Here is a 19,259-nt window from a genome sequence, read left to right on the forward strand (position 1 = left end):
TCTGGTGGGAGGAGCCTAAAAAAAGCAGAAATAGTTGACTATTTTTAAATGCTGTTTAGATTTTTATTAACCTTTTTTTCTTAAACACTAGACAAAGTAGCATTCATATTGCTGTTTCCTCAACACTTTTTTCATGCCGTAGTTGATAATCCTCCGTTTTTATCGTTCAGCCCAGCCGAGTTTTAGTTTTGTCACACCGTCCACATTTAACAGTAACCCAGTGGCAAGCGGTGTATTAGCTGTGCTCAAAAGCTAATACACCGATAAAAATCAGGAAGCTTACCTGCTTCACATCTCTGTTTAAGATCCTTTTCTCAGGCATGTCCAGGTGGCTTTTCCAGGGACGTTGCTATTCTAAGACCGCTCGCTGGAAGTCCGACTCCAACCATCATGGTCCTCAAACATTGCAGGAGCAAAGGTCAACTTCTAATTCCAAGTTTCTCATGGAGAATCATTGCTGGTAGTGAGAACTGAATCTACAGCTACTCCCAAGCAGATTTTAATTTAATTAAATCCAGGAGTCCACAGTTTCTAAGCAGAAATTAGCTAGATTGCAATTTTTGATCAAACCTCATATCTAAATAATAAAGTCTCAAGAAAGCCAGAGAATTCAGATGATTTCTCTGGCATGATGCTGCTGGTCTGCCTCCTAAAGCAGACTTCCTATCAGCACAACATGGAGACGGATCTAGGTAGCAGCTGTCTTTAATGTTTAAGAGGACAACAGATGATACATGAGCAAGTGTGACTCCCTAAAGGTGCACAGGAGTAAGCACAATAACCTTCCACTCTCAGATCAGCATGCAGTTGACTGGCAGTGATGAGAGCTTGCAAAAAGATCAACAGAGAAACAGCTAGAGAAAATGACCCAAATGGACAAGGTAAGCAAAAGCAGGGTGGGGGCAAGCATGGAGACCAGAACACTGCTGGACACCAGCATTAATACACTTCTGGAGATGGTTAGGATTTACTGGGTGAGCATGTTTTTAAGAAAAATGCGGAAATGTATCCAAACAAAATATTACGCTGGCTACGACAGCTCCAAAGCTAATGTGAGTCCTGAATGAACTTTTGTATCGGCTAAGGCGTGAGCAGATCTTGCTGTTGTGTTCGTGTCTGCATGTAACAGCAACATAACTCAAAGAGAAAATTCATCTCCACTAAACACCACACCGAAGCCTTTTTAACCAACATTTCCTGCCTTCCTACCAATCAAACCATACACGCAACGTCTGTGTACCAACCCACATCATCTGAATGCCTGCTTCCTGTTCAGGTTCTTGGTATTGTGTCAATTGCCCAGCTGCAGTCTGAATTCAAAGTGTTTGAACTGTCCTGTGATGCGTGCGACCTGATTTCTAAAATCCACTCACAGCGAGATAAACCACCGAGATCATCAAGAACCGCATCGGCAAACGATTCTCAGAATCGCTCAAATCATTTCACTCAGACTGGATTTGTAAAGATACATTTGACGGCCTCGTGTTTCCATGTTGCAGTGAACAAAAATAGTTATATTTAATATATATTTAGTACATAATAAAATACTTTGTTTTTAAGCTTTTTATGAATAAAGGCTGCTAAGTAATAAATTATTACCATAACCCTGCTAAGACCACAACCTTTAATTTGTGCAGGACTGCATTAATGTGAAGACCATGCAGCTGTTTCCAGGTGTTTTATACGACAGAACATTAAACATTTAAAATGAAGACCGATGCAGCTTGATCCATGTGCTGTAAATTTATTTACATTTTTATCATAGTGGGAGTAACCCTGACCTTCTTTATTGGAAAAGTATAGCCACTGTTGACAGCACACACAACAGCATAACGTTGTGATGGTTTCTGGTTTTTAAAAAAAGGGAAAATGCGAGCAAAATATTCACTCCTCTGTTCCTTTGTGGACTGACACTTCCAACAGCAGTATCCAATTGTCACATCAAACGCCTACATGGGAATATGTGATAACATGGTGTGCAATCATGACAGAGAACTCTCAGCTGTATATTCCATATATTTCAACCTTATACATGTGATCCACAGCTGAACTGGAGAGATCCATTTGAAAATGATCAGACAATGGGGAGAACTGGTGGAGATTAAATATTTCACTTCTTCTTCCTCTTCAGGGATTTCCACTCTCCCTCCTGGGTGGCCAGACTGCCCATTAGCTCTTTCACTTTTCTCTTTCTCTCTGCATCCCTGAAACACAGAATGTGTAAAAGTTAAATCGTCTACTAAGAGAAGCATGAACATTTCTGAACAGATGCTGGAGTTGTATCCACACCTGTTCATGACCTCGTTGAGCTTCTCTCTGGCCAGGAAGCGTGAGTCCTTCCTGATCTCTCTCAGAGCGCCCTTAAACTCCCTCTTGTATTTATGCTTTAGTCGCTCCTTCTCTCTCTCCTCTCTGGTGCTGCCACGCTTCTTTCCATAGTCCAGCCTGATAATAACCAAAAATGGCACACGAAATATTAAAAAAGAGGGGAGACATCCATCGTAAATCTTTGGCTACCTGAACAATCTGAACTGCTCGATTTGGATGAGCAATTTATTTTGGTGCTTACACTTCAACAATCTTGGGCGTGAGCAGCTTCAGAGGAATAGGCTTTCTCTTGTCAAAAACAAGCGCACTCTGAGTCACAGGCATACTGCTAATGGCCTCCACGATCTCACTGCTAAGCTCCTGCAATGACAAACACTGTTACTAAACACAGAAAATTCATCCAATTAAGATAAAAATAAAAATAAAAAAAAAACCAAAAAGAAACAAAACAACAAAAAATCAGCACAAATCTGTAACTAACCTGTAATGGCTCTGGTAATGTTTGGGTGGAAAGATGTTTTGAAAGAAGCGTTCTGATTGGCTGAAAGATGTGTGTGAAGGAGGGGAGGTCTTTGTAGAGCAAGCAGCACCTCTTCACCAGGTCGAGGCAAGTAGACAAACACGTTAACCTGTGAAAAAACACAATTATGAACATTTCAGTTTTATAACTTTTCTCATGTTAATTAGCCTCTATATACCTCAGGTCCTGAAGCTCAGTTCTCACTTCACACATATGACTTCCTTTCAAACACTGCTGCACGTGCAGATCGCAACATTTAATTTTACAAGTACCGTATTTTCCGGACTATAAGTCACACTTAAAATCCTTACATTTTCTCAAAAATTGACAGTGCGCCTTATAATCCGGTGTGCTTTATGTTTGAATTCTGGTTGTGCTCACGGACCTCGAACCAATTTTATGTGGTACGCAGCGCTTAAAAATCTGTCAAAAAAAATGTTTTAGTACGACTTTGGTAAGCTATGAAGCCGCACTGCTTGATGGATTGTCCCAAAGTCAAACGAACACTGTGGCATCACTGAGAGTTAAAAACTGTCTAAATTCTTTCATCTTTAATAAAACAATCAGCGTTTACCAGGTGCAACAATTATGTTTAACATCCAGGCATCCATGAAAAGTTTAAATGAAGGCAGAAAACTAAACAGCAGTGATGTTTGTAGGGTTACTGAAGTTGAACTAGCTGACGTGATTGCTAGCGACACAGCTATGTTAGCATAACATAAGCACAGTGACGCTGGAGGATGAACGCTAACTTTTTTCCACTCGATAAAAGTTAATGTGAGGGTTCCCGATGGTTAGAGACAAATGCAATCGCATGGCAGGATGCTGTAAACGGACCAAACTTCAGTCAGGAGAACAACTGAGATAATCCATCCACAATACAAGGTTAGTCATTAATATACTGCAACAACACGGGAATAGAGCAGCTGCGAGAGAGTTTAACATGAATGAATCAATGGCACGGAAGTGGAGGAAGCAAGAAGAATGAGTCGAGGAAAGTTTGACTTATCTGACTGTTTTGTTTCGCTTAATGCGTCTTATGGTCCGAAACATACGGTAACTGTTGCCTGCTGTCTATAAATGTCACTCAGAACTACAAATTACAAACATGGTGGAGGCCGGGTTGTAGGATATACGGCTGCTTTTGGAACCGGGACACAAAGACCCACAAACAAGAAGCTGAAGGCAGCTACGGTAATCGTCTTCCAGACCATCTCAAGGAGGAAATGCAGCATTTGGTGACGTCCACGGGTTCCAGACTTCAGGGAGTCATTGACCTCTCTAAAAGCATTAGCTCAATTTTCTGTGTGACACTGCACGCCTCCATCTTTACACATTTTAGACACCCTTTAACCTTCAGTGTACACTCACTATCCTCGCCTGCTTTATCACCCAGAAGTAATTACCACACCCACTGGCCTCTTCACACACAGCTGCTTGTGTGCATGTGTCACTGTACGGCCTCAAGGAATGCAGAAATTATACTATGAAACTGAGCAGAGGGACTCTCATGCAGTGGCGTATATAACACTGTGGGAGAACTGGACTTGATCAGACCCCAGGGCACAGGATTTAAAGATGACTCACTGAGTACTATTTGATCAAGACTCATTCTGAGTCATTAGGAACACAAATACTGGAAAACACGACCTGCCCTTTGTAAACTGTACATCAAAATGATTAGCAGCTCAAAACTGACTGAGGAATAAATTGGAATAATACATATATCAGCCATGAAATTAAAGCTAAGGTGGATAACACTGATTATCTCACTGCAATGGTATCCTTCTTTTAGATCGCGTGGACATCTTTGTGAATGTGTCCTTTTTATGGGAAAAGACGGCAGTGTGAAGAAGGCGAGTGGAAGTAGAAACCCTGGATGTTCCATGTTAACATCCAGCATCATCTGGATGTTATTCTCACCCATACCCCTCACATTTACACTTCTTTATGGCAACAGCATTCCCTAATGACACTGAGAACAATCGCAGGCCCACTGCAGAAATGGTTCAGGGCTGGTTTGAAGGACATTATAGAGTTCAAGGTGTTGACTTGGCCTCCATATTTTGGAGGCTCTTTTAAATTTTTCCCCCCATAAATACAACCAGTGGCTGCTGTATTTATGTCTCTGCATGTTTAATGAAATGTTATCGATAATTACCACTCATTACAATACATTGATAAGTATTCGTTTTAGTTGAGCATGAATAAAAATGTATGTTCTGACAAACTGTGCACAATCATGATCTGCTGAAGCCTGAAGCTTAGCTTTGTGCCCACACACCAGCTGCTGTGTGAAACCGTGCTGGCGACTCACCCGAATTCACACAAGTGGATAAATCAGCTCTGAGCCACTCAGCGTATCCAGGTAAACCAAGTATGAAGGCCTATTTTAGGTTTATCAGATGCAAACAGCGGTGGCTGTAATAATAATGAGCATGTTTATCACACAATAATTGCATTAGCACTGTGGAACATGCAGCCAGTTACAGAGAAGATGCGTATGAATGCACGCTTGTGTGCTTCAGTTTTGTCCTTACAGGAAAAAAAAGACAAAAAAACCAACAAATTAACTTTTTTTAATGTGGCTCCGTTTTTTTTTAATCTAATTATTTCCTTTTTGGTGATCCAAACTGATCATGAACAGTGTGAAGGAGAAGACAAAGGATTTTCTCACACTCCCTCTCTGTCCTCCCACTGTGCCTATAACTGTCTCCAGGAACGTGTTAATCTCTGTTATTACATGGTTATCATACATACTACACTTTCAATAGTCAACAATGGCACTCCTAGATTTACAGATTTGTTGTTGTTTTATTCGGCTACTCTAACAAAGAAATTTTCTAATTTTGGCATAAACCGCGTGTCTGCATCCATCCTCCATGTTCTTACCAGGAGGTTTTGTGGTTGGAGTCTCAGCTGGAAAACAGCTGAACAACTCCGCTGGCAACAGGTGATGATCAAACGTAATTCTGCACGTCACTCTTCCCCTCTAAAGGTCTTTATTAGGATTATTCACATGCAGCATGGCACATCGGCTAATGGAAAAGGCTAATACAGTCTATTGGCTGCAGTTTTGTCTTCTCCTTACCAAATTACAGCAACAGTCTCACTGAATGACCCTGAATCAGCACTTTCATTAAGAACAACTTACCCCAAACTCTTCTAAAAGACGTTGCCAGTGTTATAATTCAACTAACTTCACTAACCCTTCAAAACCAACCGAGATATTTCATCTTGATTTATGTCCAAAGTTACACTGGTTTCATCTGTTTGTGGAGGGTTTCTTGTTTGTTTGCTTTGATTTTTGGAAAACCTTACTTCACCTCACTACTTTACAGCTAACTCTACTGTACAGTATCTATATTGTATTTATATTATTAAGCTAAGCTGCTGTCCATTTTTTGGCTGCTATAACACTTAATTTCACAATTTTAGGGATAAATGCAGATATTTTCTAATCTACATAGAACAGCCAAAGCGATTATTTGTATTGGACCATTTTAATAATGCCCAGTGCTTGTTTAAGAATTAAAGAAGCATTGAACTAGACTTGACTGAACAAGCAGGGTCATGTTTTACCTGTGGGTATCTCTATCAGGGTCGTTTTCGAGGTCCAGCTGCTGAGTAGCAGAGAGTGGGAGGCTTTTTTTGCTCCAGCTCCTGCAGGACTCTGACGATGACAGCACTAAAAGATCGCTGTATTTTCCTGATGCTCTGAAGGGTGGCACCACAATGTAACCTGCAACACAATGTCAGAGTATGTCAGGTCAGTTTCACACCTTAACAAAGCATACCTGCCGTATAAAAGTGTCATACCCAAAGATGCCTTGTCCTGCACTGCCAGGTGTAGCGTCCCAACCAGGAAGTTGATGAGCTCAGGCAGGAAGCGCTTTGAAAAAGAGACATACTCCACTCCCAGAGAGCACAGAACTAAACCTGATGTTAGGTCCTGTAATGATCTCACTGGGCACTGAAAAATTACAAGACATAGACACAAGCACACAAGATTCAGGATTACTGTACACAGAGAGACAGATCTGGAAAGAAAATGCGTTTGTCAAACTCAAACACATATTTGTTTCAAATAACTTACAGAATGTTCACATAACAAGGAGCATGGACTTCGTCCCTCATCATTTCATGATCTTTGGAAAAGTTTACTAACGCTATGCTAAATTAATTTTTTTTGTTTTTTCTGTTATCAAACTGTTCTCCCACTAGGAGCTCAGTCTGAGTGGAGTTTTTTTTCTCCTCCTCTTACCTCATGTAGTGTATTTTCGTTGTTTTTTCCTATCAGCCTACCTTCCTGACATGTCTCCCCAATGTGATGTTTGTGTAAAGTTGGTCAGAAGGTTCCTTTGTAAGTGCGCATGCGCCATTAGCGTGCTGCCTGCTGTAACCCTAATTTCCCTCGGGATTAATAAAGTATTCTGATTCTGATATATATGCATTTGGTTAATTTGCAACCGAGGCTTAATGTCTATTTGGTACAATTCTAGCAAGAACAATGAAAAGAGAGAGATTGTCATCTAGTGTATATTTGGCATTTTGAACAGGTCTATTCTAAATATTATTTTGATTTAACTTCTGATTTTTACCTGTTTAGAATTGTAGCCTCAAGTGATGTGTGGGTAAGCATTCGTGTGTGTATGGAAAGGACAAAATATGTGCACGTGTGTTCGTGTATGTCTGTTGGTAACATAGAAAGGACTACCAGGATTCAATGTGATGGCCTCCTGACATTTAACAGCAACTGTTTTCTGAAGTTCCACAGAAAAGTAATTAATGACACACACACACACACACACACACACACACACACACACACACACACACACACACACACACACACACACACACACACAGTAGCAGCTAGGCAAGTTCAACACTCGATAAGATCCCAAACTGCTCAAACAACACAGATATTAAAAGATATGTAAAAATATTAAAATGTCTGTTTGTACCTTGGTGAGAGCCTGGCTGATGAAAAGCAGCGCTGGAGTTGTAACTGGGTGCCTGAAGTCTGAGGTAGGAAACAGCAGGGCTGTCACCTTAAGGTAGATGAGCTTAAAAAAGAAGGAAATATACAAATGAAGGTGCAACATATACAATAATAAGTGTCTTTACATTAGAGAATTAATTTTATTAATCCTACTTTAAAAACATCTGGGACAAAGTCCAAAGCATTCACTTAAATCCTGAACATAACACATCAAACGTTAAACATCTATTAAATCTTTTAAGAAAACAGTTGCACTTCTACACAGTCCTAGTTACATTTTGACTAATATCAGTTTGAACAGTGTCTGATTGTTGAGTTGCCAGAATCAGATGAGCAAAGAGAGGATCTGATAAAAGTAAGCTCATCCAGCTCTTCTTCAGTTCTTACCCCAGGCTCAGGGCAGCAGAGTGAATGATTCGCAGCATGCCTTGCTGGCTTTTACTGTGAGGGATGACTGAGCGACGGAGGCACAAATAACAGGCCTTTAAACAGATTGGCAGTCAACTCTCATTTTATTCCCCTTTTAATCACAGCAGTGGGTTAGTGAGCAATATTTACAGTGCAGATTGATTTTTCATCAAAACTAAATCAAATTACTAAAGAAACCATTTAAACCAGGCTAAACTTTGTTTCAGTGCAACCACTGCGGCCTACTCATCATCATAGCCTGACACACAATGATCCCCACAACAGGAAATGGGCCACTGCTCAATCCATCATTCAGAGACAATGATAATAAGTTAACAGATTATATAGAGAGAATCTACCTGCTCTTTAGAAATATATACATTTTAGAACCAGTACTTTCAATCAGCCTCTCATGACTAACATGGCAGTATTACTCACTCACGCACGCAGTGCAGCTGAGTTAAAAGTTCTGTGTAGTGTGTTAAGAGGTCACGGTACAAGCACTGATCAAAATCAGCTGGGATGAAATCAAACTGTAAGAAGCTCTATTGCTTAAAGATGAATCACTAGTTTTCTTTATATAACACTGGAAGGTCTTAACATTGATTCAAACATTGATTCTACCTGAAGCGAGAATGGCGCAGGCCTACGAATCAGTCAGTCCCTGAATGAGCTGACATTTAAAGACTCCAAAATCTATAAACACCACGGTGAACATCAAACATTTACCACAATCAAAGTAAGTAATTCATACCATGTCTAGTGTAGGGAAAGCTGCGTGACCTTTGACCTCAAGCGTCTCTTCCATGCTATGAGCGGCATCTCCGAGGATGCTCTGCATAGCCTTACAGGCTGCATCTGGAAACATCTGGCACAGAGCGTACACCTCGCTGCAGAGGGATTTGCAAAAGGTAAAGAAATGTCTTTATTTCAAGGACTAAATATTTTGAAGCCTCTTTCTGAACTCACGGTATGAGCTTATCAATGGTGCTAAGTTCAGGTGGACTCCTAGTGGCCAGCTCTCCGATGTACTCCAACAGAAAGCCAAAAAGTTTCTGGAACAGAGAGAGCTCTGTGAATTCACATAACGGTGAAAGCTGCCGACTCATCACACATGTGCATCCAACTCTGTAACTGTACCTGCAGTTTGAGTTTATTGCCTACAGCCAAACTGGGGTGGTTGCTCTTTTGAGTTCTGGCCACAATGAGGCGCTGGTTGTCAGAGGTGTGACCACGTAGCATATCCTTCAGATCGTTGTAGCTCTCAGGGGCTGTGAGAGGAAGAAGAAGAACAATACAGTATTGGATATTTTGTAAGGGAAAGAACTAACTATAACTAAACATGACACTAATCTGCCTTTTTTTATTTTATTTTAATGAGTAATAAATTCTGGTACCAGCAAATGTGTATGGGAGCTCTGCTTTGGCTGCCTCCTGCTGGGCCTTCACTTGCTCTTTGCTGAGAGTCTTCTTCGGCTTGGGGCTGGCCTCTTCCTCCTCCTCATTTTCGCTTTCTTGCTCAGACTCGAGGTCTGAGTGGCCATCATCTTCACCACTTCCCTCCTCTTCTTCCTCCTCCTCCTCTTCTTCTTCTTCTTCTTCCTCCTCAACTTCATCCTCCTCTGCATCCGATTCCTGTTCCTCACTGCTCTCGCCCTCTCCTTCTTCATCTTCAGCCTCATCTTCTTCTTCTTCCTCCTCCCCCATGTTCCATTTTCCATCCTATGGACAGGAATAACACATTAAGATAAAAATCAACAGTCATACTAGGAGGAATAACCCAAAGTAACAAAACTGTTCTGCATTGTGTCGTCTCACACCTGATAAGCCAGAGTCTTCTTGTCATGCTTATCCAGAACGAAGCCGTCATTGAGGTCATCAGCAGAGAAGTGAATCTGACTTTGTGCACCTTCCACGACTTCCTCTCCCATCATCCTCCTGAGACGGTCAGCCTGTAGAAAGATCAGATGATGGGAACTGGTCGTTATCAATTACTTCTCTAATTAAATTCACCATTAAAGTAAAATCTCAAGGCGATCTCAGGTGACCGTAACTCAAAACCCTGCAATCTGGAGAACAGCAAAGCTGCTTTTTTTGGAAAACCTGTACAGTTATTGGTTTCTGTTAGTTACATTGTCCCATGATTCCCAAACTTAGGGGAAGACTTTTGAAAGGAGAAAAACTAATCACAGATTCTGATAGGATAGGGAAGGGGTTAAGGATTACAGGTACTTAGATCTCACAAGGTCAAACTGCATTTGAATGCTGCCTTTGACGTGACTGTCATAAGAGCAAGAAGCTACTTCTCCTGTCAAAATGTAAGAGCTGCATCGTATAATGCTACAATGTGGCTTTCCAGCATCTTTTCTACGTGGCTCCTGTTAGCTGAGAGCTCGATTTATTGGGACAGTGATGTCTTTGCATTAAAATGATGTGTCTATCAAGAGGTATTTTCTCTTTTTAAAGACTGAGAATAAAACCTGATTTCAATTAAAAAGGAAAAAAAACAAAGAAAGATCAGGCGATTAACATCAAAGTGGTCAAAGGAGCTTGCAAAGAAAAGCGTCTGGACTTCTTTAAGTTGCAACTTAAAGAAGTCCAGACGCTTTTCTTTGCAAGCTCCTTTGACTACGATGACCTGGATGACTGAGAACCTTCACAGACAATAATATCAAAGTGCTTGACAGCTGCAGACAACAAGGCAAATTTCCACAGAGCAAATGTACCTCGAGTTTCTGCAGCTTCTCTCTCTCTTCCTTGGCTAGCTCCTCTGGAGTTTTCATCTTCTCTGAGGGCTGAGCCTTCATCTCAAAGCCGAGCTCTCTGACCATCATGTCATATTCCTCCAGCTAGAAAACACAAACATGAAGCAAAAGGTATTTATTACAAAAAAAACCACACACACACACACACACATCTGGGTGGAATGGTCTTTTTGCAGACTCATTTGTGTATTCCTACTTTGGGTTTCTCCTCCTGTTTGTCAGCTTTGGGCGTCTTTTTCACCATCAGAGACTGTATGTTCTTCCAGTCTTGATCCAGCTTCTCGGTCAGCTCCTGGGCCTCCTCTCTCTGCACCTGGCGTTCCCTCTGAAAACAAGCCCCAGACATCAGCCCTTAGCAGTTTAGCAAAGTCTGTAATGTGCAACAATATGACAGGCAAAGGCAGCATGGGCCAAAATCCATCAGCAGGACCGAAGCCTTACCTTCTCCTGCTTGGACTTCTGGATGAGCTCTTCAATGAGCTCCTGCCTGGATTTTGCCCTCTGGCCTCCCTCCTCCTCCTCCCCCAATGCCTTCTTCCTGAGGAGACCACCTCCTCCTCCGAAGTGGGACGCAGTGAGCTCAGCTAGGTGTGAAAGAAAAATAATGTCACTAATAAATGCCAGCTGTGTCATCTATAATAACACTCGTGTTCACTCCAAGCTGTGGGCTGGGAATGAAAAAAGATGGGCAACATGTTTGGGAATATGCAGGAAAATTAATTAACATTAATTCCCCCCATATCAAGGTGAGCTTATCTGGAGGATAACAAACAGTGACTATTAAAATATCAAAGTATTTAAATGAAAATGGATTCAAGGTACAACAGGAATATAAGAACCATGTAGATGTGGAAAAAATCCCTTCATCTGGCACTCAGACTCACCAGACAATAGACCCTTTTCTTCTGATTCATCATCGCTATTCACAACATCATTGAATTTCTCCATTTCAGCCAAAGACTGGCCATAATGAGTCAGCTCTTCCTCCTCATTCAGGTTGTACACGTCCTTCTTCTCATGGACGCGCTAATAATAAAATACAAAGTAACAGAAGGTGTAGGTTTGGTACATCTGTGCACAAGCCAGTTTATTTTCACTTTTTTCATTATGCAGCTTGGACAAAAGAAGCGACAAATCTTTGCCTGTAAGTCTAGTATTAACATGACCAGTTAGGTCAACAAGTATTTAAACACAGTCGTTATTATGCTGTGATAGATTAGAAGTGAGCCAAGGCTGTGTGGAGCAGGGAAATTATTTTACTGCTATTGTTAAATAATCATCATTATTACCATTGCATTAATAATATAATCTGGAGTTTATATTGCATTCAGGGGTTGAACAGTGTGTGTCTTTCAGAAAGGCTAAAAGTCACAGGCTGACAGGAAACAGGCTTGCAGAGAGTTTGCAGAAGCAGGAAGTTATTTTGAGCAGCAGGCTAAGACGAGGCTTTAACAATGTAACAGATAGCTTTAAGAAGGCCTTAAGATGTTATGCATACAGTTATTATGTTGACCTTGTATTTCAGATGCAGTTATAACTATTTTATACACAATGCATATCTGTGCTTATTAAAGAGTTGGAGCTCGGTCAATTAATTGGGGGTTGGAAGCTTTGTTCGGCGCGATGTCCGGACAATCTATTGTGCAAGTGATTTGGAGCCATAGAAGGAATTTCAGTACATGCTTACAAAACACTTATATATCAGATCATTTTATATTAAGCTTTTAAGTAGAGGTTCTTGGTTAAAACATTTATTTAGTAGAAGACATACATATAGTCTCAGTGAGCCTCTGGTCTGGTAAAAGGTCAGAAGTGCAACAGGTGAATTGAGAAAGAGCATGTGAGGTCGTGACACACACACATGAGTTAGATTTATTTAGAGGAGAGATTAGTCATGTCTCGGCAAGAAAGAGGAACAATTCACTTTAAGACAAGAACGGAAAGTACCAGCCATGAAAATAGAAGATGATCTTCTGGGTTAAAAGTCATTGTGGTGTTGATCTGATCTATGTATAAAATGTATCTGTGACGCATGAAGGGGCGTCAGTAAATCAAACCCTGATGCTATAAAATATCTGTTCATGCTTTGATTAAGTCGAAGCTCAATTGCTGTCTGCGTACAGAGTTGTCTTCCCACACGTGTGTATTCATTAAAAATCATTGTTGGACCAAGAGCTTCTGGACCATGGGTGGTTTGTACTCTCCCTCCTCAATTTTGAACCTTAACAGCTGCAATGAAGAATAAACTGCATTTAGTTTATACAGGCTCTAAAGGAATTAGAAAAACTAAAAATTGATCTATCAGGCCTTTACTGAAGCCACCTTCAGATGCTGCGCAATTGTGGGTCTTCCTGTATCCAGTTTTCTCTTTAGTAAGTAAACAGCACACACAGATGGCATGAAATCAGTAGGCTATGTGACCATAATCAAAATCTTTGCCTTCAGACAGTCTTGGGATGCTTCTGATGTTTCTTTTGGGTCATTATTAATCCACACTTTGAGGCACAGCACTGATTTTGCAGCATAACACTGGAAGCAGAAATGAGCGTTCTTGGCTTGACAAGAACCGTTTTTCCTGCATCAAAGAATTCAATGATCCTCTATTTTACTCTTCTTCTGTGGTCTTCTGACCAGTCCAGAGCTGGCCTGTATACTTCCTCTTTTTAAGAATGCACCAGATTTTTTAGTCACTTAAGCCTCGACTCTACTTCTCTCATTTTTGAGTCCACTAGGGAGTTATGTAAATTTCATCATCACACAGTGAATGGGTCCTCAAACCTGAGCTTTACGTTACAATGCACCATCTATGCATGCGGCAAACTTCAAAATAAGTTTGATAGAAACAACTACTCAGCTGTCATGTCTCCAGTTGTTTGTGTCCTTGTCAGATTGTATATTCAAGGCGTTTCTTTCACTAAGAGGTCTAGAATCAACATTTCAGGCCATAAAAAGGAAGTGACGAGACTTTGGTTTTTTTTAATTGGAAAAAAGAAAAAAAAATGTCTGAAATTCACAAAAAGTTAAATGCAGGTTTTTTGTTAAACTTCTCAGGTCTGGACTTGAATCACATCATGACTGGTTTATAGCAAATCTAATGAGTTATGGAGGATGTACACACTGATTAAGTAAACGACTGATGCTATATCCACAATGACGAAAGTAACACACACAAAAAAGAAAGAAATCATGTTAATCACTAAATGCTTGGCTTATTTTATCTATTCTTTATTTCACAACCTGACGATCAATGTGTCCTTTCAGGCAGCAATAAACACATCGCATCACTGACCTGTCTCTCCATCGTGAACCTCTGGAGAATTTTGTCTTCGGGTGCCATCTTGGTGTCATACTCTCCAAAACGTCTGTCAATAAATTTGCTGCATCTGTTCTTCTGTTTGTATTCCTTCAGCAGGGTCTCTTTTCTCTATAAATTAAAAAAAGAACTGCTTATTAATTACAAGCTGCCTAAACCCTATCAATTTAAAAAACAAAAAATAATAATAAATCACACAAATTAGAAACAACAAATGATGAAGATTTTACTTTTCTTAGCACTTCTGCTTGTATTTAGACCAGTTCACGGCTCTCTCTGTTCTTACAACCCTCTCAGTGACTCCTGCAGAAAGTCCCTCTCCCAGCATGACTGTGTGAGCACCAGGCTTCACAGCACAGATAGTGTTAAATGCACAGCGAGCTGTGAGCAAACGCTGCCAGAACAGAAAAGTTTGTGGCTTCAGTTCTCTGGATCTTTGGAGATTTTGGCTTAAGCAGCAGAGCTTATATACAAAACAGGTAAGAAAATGTCTATTCAGATGTCTATTCATATTAATGTACAGAATTCACCTGCTTGCTGCTACTACTGCACATTCACCCAATGTATATACTATATATATATATATATATATATATATATATATATATATATATATATATAATGTTCTTCCTCTACACCGCCCCCCCCCCCCAATTTTTTTGCACATGTCGAGGAGCGTGTCAGGCTACATTTCACTGTGTGTTATACTTGTATAACTATGCATGTGACAAATAAAGAACCTTGAACCTTGAAAAGCTTTTAACTAGAGCTGGGCGATAGAACGATAACGATATGTATCGCAATATAACTTTTACTCGATAGAGAAATTAAGCTATCGCGATAGACCTCGCCGCTCTTGTCCTCTTAAAAAAAACAAACAAAAAAAAAACAAGGTCAGCCAATCCAAATTAAGTAGCGCAGAGCCGAACCAATCACAGCCGCAGCGTCACGTCGCGTGACTTGTTACGTACAGCACAAGTGCCAAGTCGCACATGTGTTTGTTTGGGAAGCAGCCAGCGCGTAATGGAGGAAATGAGTGTGCCGACTAGAAAAATCAACCGAGCATGACCGAAGAGAAAACAGATGATGGTTCCAGCGCCGGAGAGATTGTCGAACGGAAGAGCCATAGAAGCTCCGTAGTGTGAAGGTATTTCGGCTATTTCAAGTCTGACAAAAAACAGAGTAGCGTGCACTGTAAATTGTGCTGAAAGCAAGTCTGGAAATACAATAAACTGGTGCATGCGTCACGTTATTGTTTCGGTGAAATGAATTTCTACAATACTGTTACTGTTAATTCTACTCTCTGCAGTGTTTAAATGCTTACATATACACACAGTTACTGTCCGTCCACACATACGACCCGTTTCTGCTTCTGTGCCCCAGCTTTGTTTACTTTTTCCCACCGAGGCTTCTAGACTTCTGATTGGCCAACATTTCCGCACGGTTAGGAATCTAGCGCCACCTGCTGCTTTGGCATGTTCATAGCAGCGTTTTCCTTCATTTCTGCCTTTATGTGTGGACGGGATTATTTTTTTTAAAACGGAAACGGAAAATCTCAGTTTTCGAAAATACCCGTGTACGTGTGGACGTAGCCTCAGTCTCTGACTGGAAGCGCTAATTCGTCATTCGGCTTTTGTCAGACTAAAGTAACTGTTAAAACTGTTTGAAAAGCTCAGCTATACAACAAGGAGAGATTGAGAATTTCCTTTTAGTTCTCAGTTTATTTGATATTGACAAAAGTTAGTCAGTTTTGTCTGTTCTTCTGTTAAACAAACTAAGATTTCTTTTTAGAATTAATATTTTGTTTCTAAGTGGAATTGACAATTTAGTCTGTTTCGTTTGTTCTATTTTGAAACTTAAACGCTTTAGCGGCTGCCTTTTGTGTAGTTTGCAATATTTGCCTTTATTTATCTGAAAAAGTCTCATGTTCCTTAAGTACATCTACCCTGTTGAATTTATTATGGGAAATAAATATTTAAATAAAAACAAGCTGCTGATTATTTCACATTTTACTTGTGAGCAACGGCACATTTAAATCTTACAAAAACAGTTATTTGGCTTATATCGTGATAGATATCGTTATCGCCTGAAATGGAAAAAAAAACATATCGTGATATGAAAAAATCTCATATCGCCCAGCTCTACTTTTAACTGTCAAGTTAAAGGTCAAGTTAGCAGGAAGTCTTCAGTTTAGGACTTGAAAACACAAAACATAAAAAGATATAGTTAATAGTTAAATTCATATATGATTTACACGATGTTTAGATAAATAGTTTTCAGCACTGACGGTCGCGCAATGCAGTGTAACTGGTCTTTCCAAAAATATGAATACAATTTAATAAAACAGTACTGAGCATCAGCAAATCCCTCTAAAGTGAGCTCACACCTGAACACAAGGTCAGGTGAGTTCATTAAAACATAATAGGGGCTGTCTCTTACCTTATTGACGGCTTTGGATCGAGATACACCGGGCAGACCCACATCATGCTTGCTTTTTCTCCCCAGGACATCAAATTTCTTTCTGTTGATTTTCACCTCAAACGGGTTGTTTTTGATCTCAGAGGTGGTTTTGGTCTTTCGCACCTTGTCAGCAAGGCTCCTCTTCTTCGGCGCCTTCCCCATCTGTAACAAAGCAATGGCTGAGTTAACATTACTGTCTCTTCCCCTCCTCTGGTTGTTTACAGCTTAAATCTTAGATCCTATGATAGTTAATTATGTTTATTTACTTCCTGGGAGTCTCGTTTTTTTCCTGCGACTTCTACAGGATACAATTTTTTGTTATCGTTATACTGGGTTAATGCTAGCTTAAAAATTAGCTTTTAAAGCATTCAGGTTTACAAAACAGACACACTTGTTAGATGAAAATGCCAAATGAAATAGCACACGATGTTAAATCCACAAGAAAAAATATTGGGCTACTTTCAGGACAGTTAGCTTCACTGTGAACCGTCAGCAGCTTGTAAACAAACTCACATTTTCACAGACAGGAGGTGCTCACCTTTGAGCCGCGTCGGATTATTAAGTCCAGGCGGAACAAAAGATTAGGAGGGAAAGCTTCAGCGACACTAAATTCAAGAAATAATTGTTTAATATATCCCTGCCCACGTTGCTTCACTGAGTTTCCATTTCTTCCAGCGTGCACAGCCTAAGGTGAAAGTTCACCACAATAGAGCAGACATGAGGTACTTCCGGTGGAAAAGCTCCTACAGCGCCTCTAGAGTTTAAAGATGGAAGTTCACCCTTCAAAATCAAGAAGTGGAGACGAAGCCTCCTGCAGTTATCGTAGCAAATTCAAACTGTGTTTATACAGATGGATGAAAAATTAAAAGAAATTGAAAGAAAGCCCAATAAAGTAGCTTAGGAAGGGTAATATTACTAATACTAAACATTCCAATATAATAGAAGCAGCCAAAATCTGTGAAATACTTTTTGTAGCAGCGTTTTCAAGCATATCATTTTTTATTTATCCATCTATCCATCAATTCATCCATCCAATTTGTTCTGGTTATCCAGTTCAGGGTCACGGCAATAGGGTGAGATGTGCCAGTATGCTACAGATCATAGAGAGACAGACAACCATTCATACACACCTACAGCCAACAATTTAGAATCACTCATTAACCTGATGCCACACAGACTGTGGGAGGAAGCCAGAATACCAAGACAAAACAGACACAAAGAAACATGCAAGCCCCACACAGAAAGGCCCCAGACTGGATTCATTCATTGTTTTTTTGTCTGTTTTTCTCTTCCAGTGAGAATAAAATGAGACAGCTCATTTTGACCCCAACAAGCCAAACAGAACAAGTGAATGGAATGAAATAACTTCTAGCAACGAACATGCTGACCTTGTGTCTGCACAACAATTTTATTAAAAGGAAGTACACCCCACTGTGTCCAATTTACACCCAATGTTTTGACCCCCTTAAATATAAACTGGAACTGGATTTTGAAGGTCAATGCAGTGTCCTGCAATTTAGGGTTTTTCATCAATGTTTACTATCTGCAGAAAGCTGTATATTATTAATGTCCAAAATTAAAAGCAGAAACAACTGAACATAATTCACTGAAGTACAGAGTGTTTCGTGTGTTGACTAATCTGCTAAACCACATAGCAGGAGGGAATTGCAAAATTGTAGTGGTGAGAGTCAAAATGCTGCTGCTGGTGGAGATGTAGCAGGTAGAGACATGTATGAGGTTCTCTAATTAGAGTCTGAAAGGCTAGTGACAGAACAGAGGATGAACAGTTCACAGAAGAAAAGCTAGAGAATGATCAGGCCTGAGGGTTTGAAGGACATGGGGCAACCATAAGGAATTAAGACGAGGAGATGCGACCATGATTTGTCTGAGTTATTAAAATTTACGTGATCCTATAAGGATAGAAAGGAGAGTAAAGACTATGAAAGCCCTGGCTGTTTCACAGTCGTCATCTCAAAGTAATAATTTCTGTATGAATCCAGGAAGAATGTCCCATCAGATCATCAGCTCAATTAATCCCAGAGGCACCCAAGGTTGGGATGTTTTTAACAGTGAAAGTGTGAAACTCTTCATCTAACCTGAAAACAGGAAGTAGACTGATTCATCACAGATCTAAACATTTTCGAGAAAAGCACAACCCCCCTACACACTGTTTCCCATGGAGTGGTGATTAGACTGGAAATCAATTTGAGGTTCCCATGGCTAAACTGACATCATTAGCTTCACTGCAGGCTGACTAATGAATAACTGCATCATTTTATGGGTAATTAATTGTGGCAACACAGCTGTACTATAAACAGATGCCAGCACATCCACACAAACACACTTTTCACATGAATCAAAGCATAGCCACCTATTGCAAAGAGATTTAAGATGTTTGTGACTGTTTGCCAGGATATTATCATGAAATCAATGATCCTGCATGTAAATTAGGTTAGCATT

General features: G+C 40.2%; 1 protein-coding gene across 2 annotated transcripts; it reads right to left on the minus strand.

Annotated features, from left to right (window-relative positions):
* Positions 1–1,728: 1,728 nt before the first annotated feature.
* nop14 (NOP14 nucleolar protein homolog (yeast)) lies at positions 1,729–17,498 on the minus strand. 2 transcript variants are annotated; one of them, XM_085414033.1, is made up of 19 exons: positions 17,313–17,498; positions 16,779–16,961; positions 14,316–14,450; positions 11,911–12,052; positions 11,468–11,610; positions 11,223–11,351; positions 10,988–11,110; positions 10,082–10,213; positions 9,659–9,983; positions 9,402–9,532; positions 9,231–9,316; positions 9,016–9,151; positions 7,816–7,917; positions 6,668–6,821; positions 6,431–6,590; positions 2,810–2,957; positions 2,570–2,688; positions 2,290–2,445; positions 1,729–2,204 (listed from the first exon to the last, which is right to left on the minus strand). In XM_085414033.1, exons 2-19 carry the CDS (start codon positions 16,959–16,961, stop codon positions 2,111–2,113), a joined length of 2,598 nt encoding a protein of 865 aa, XP_085270159.1. In that variant the 5' UTR covers positions 17,313–17,498; the 3' UTR covers positions 1,729–2,110. The 2 variants fall into 2 exon arrangements, with proteins under 2 accessions (XP_085270159.1, XP_085270158.1); XM_085414032.1 differs by having other exon boundaries at positions 17,338–17,497.
* Positions 17,499–19,259: the final 1,761 nt, after the last annotated feature.

This window comes from Rhamphochromis longiceps, linkage group LG7, assembly GCF_057381845.1.
Source record: "Rhamphochromis longiceps isolate RC_006_pf linkage group LG7, R_longiceps_female_GT1.1, whole genome shotgun sequence".
Classification (NCBI taxonomy): domain Eukaryota; kingdom Metazoa; phylum Chordata; class Actinopteri; order Cichliformes; family Cichlidae; genus Rhamphochromis; species Rhamphochromis longiceps.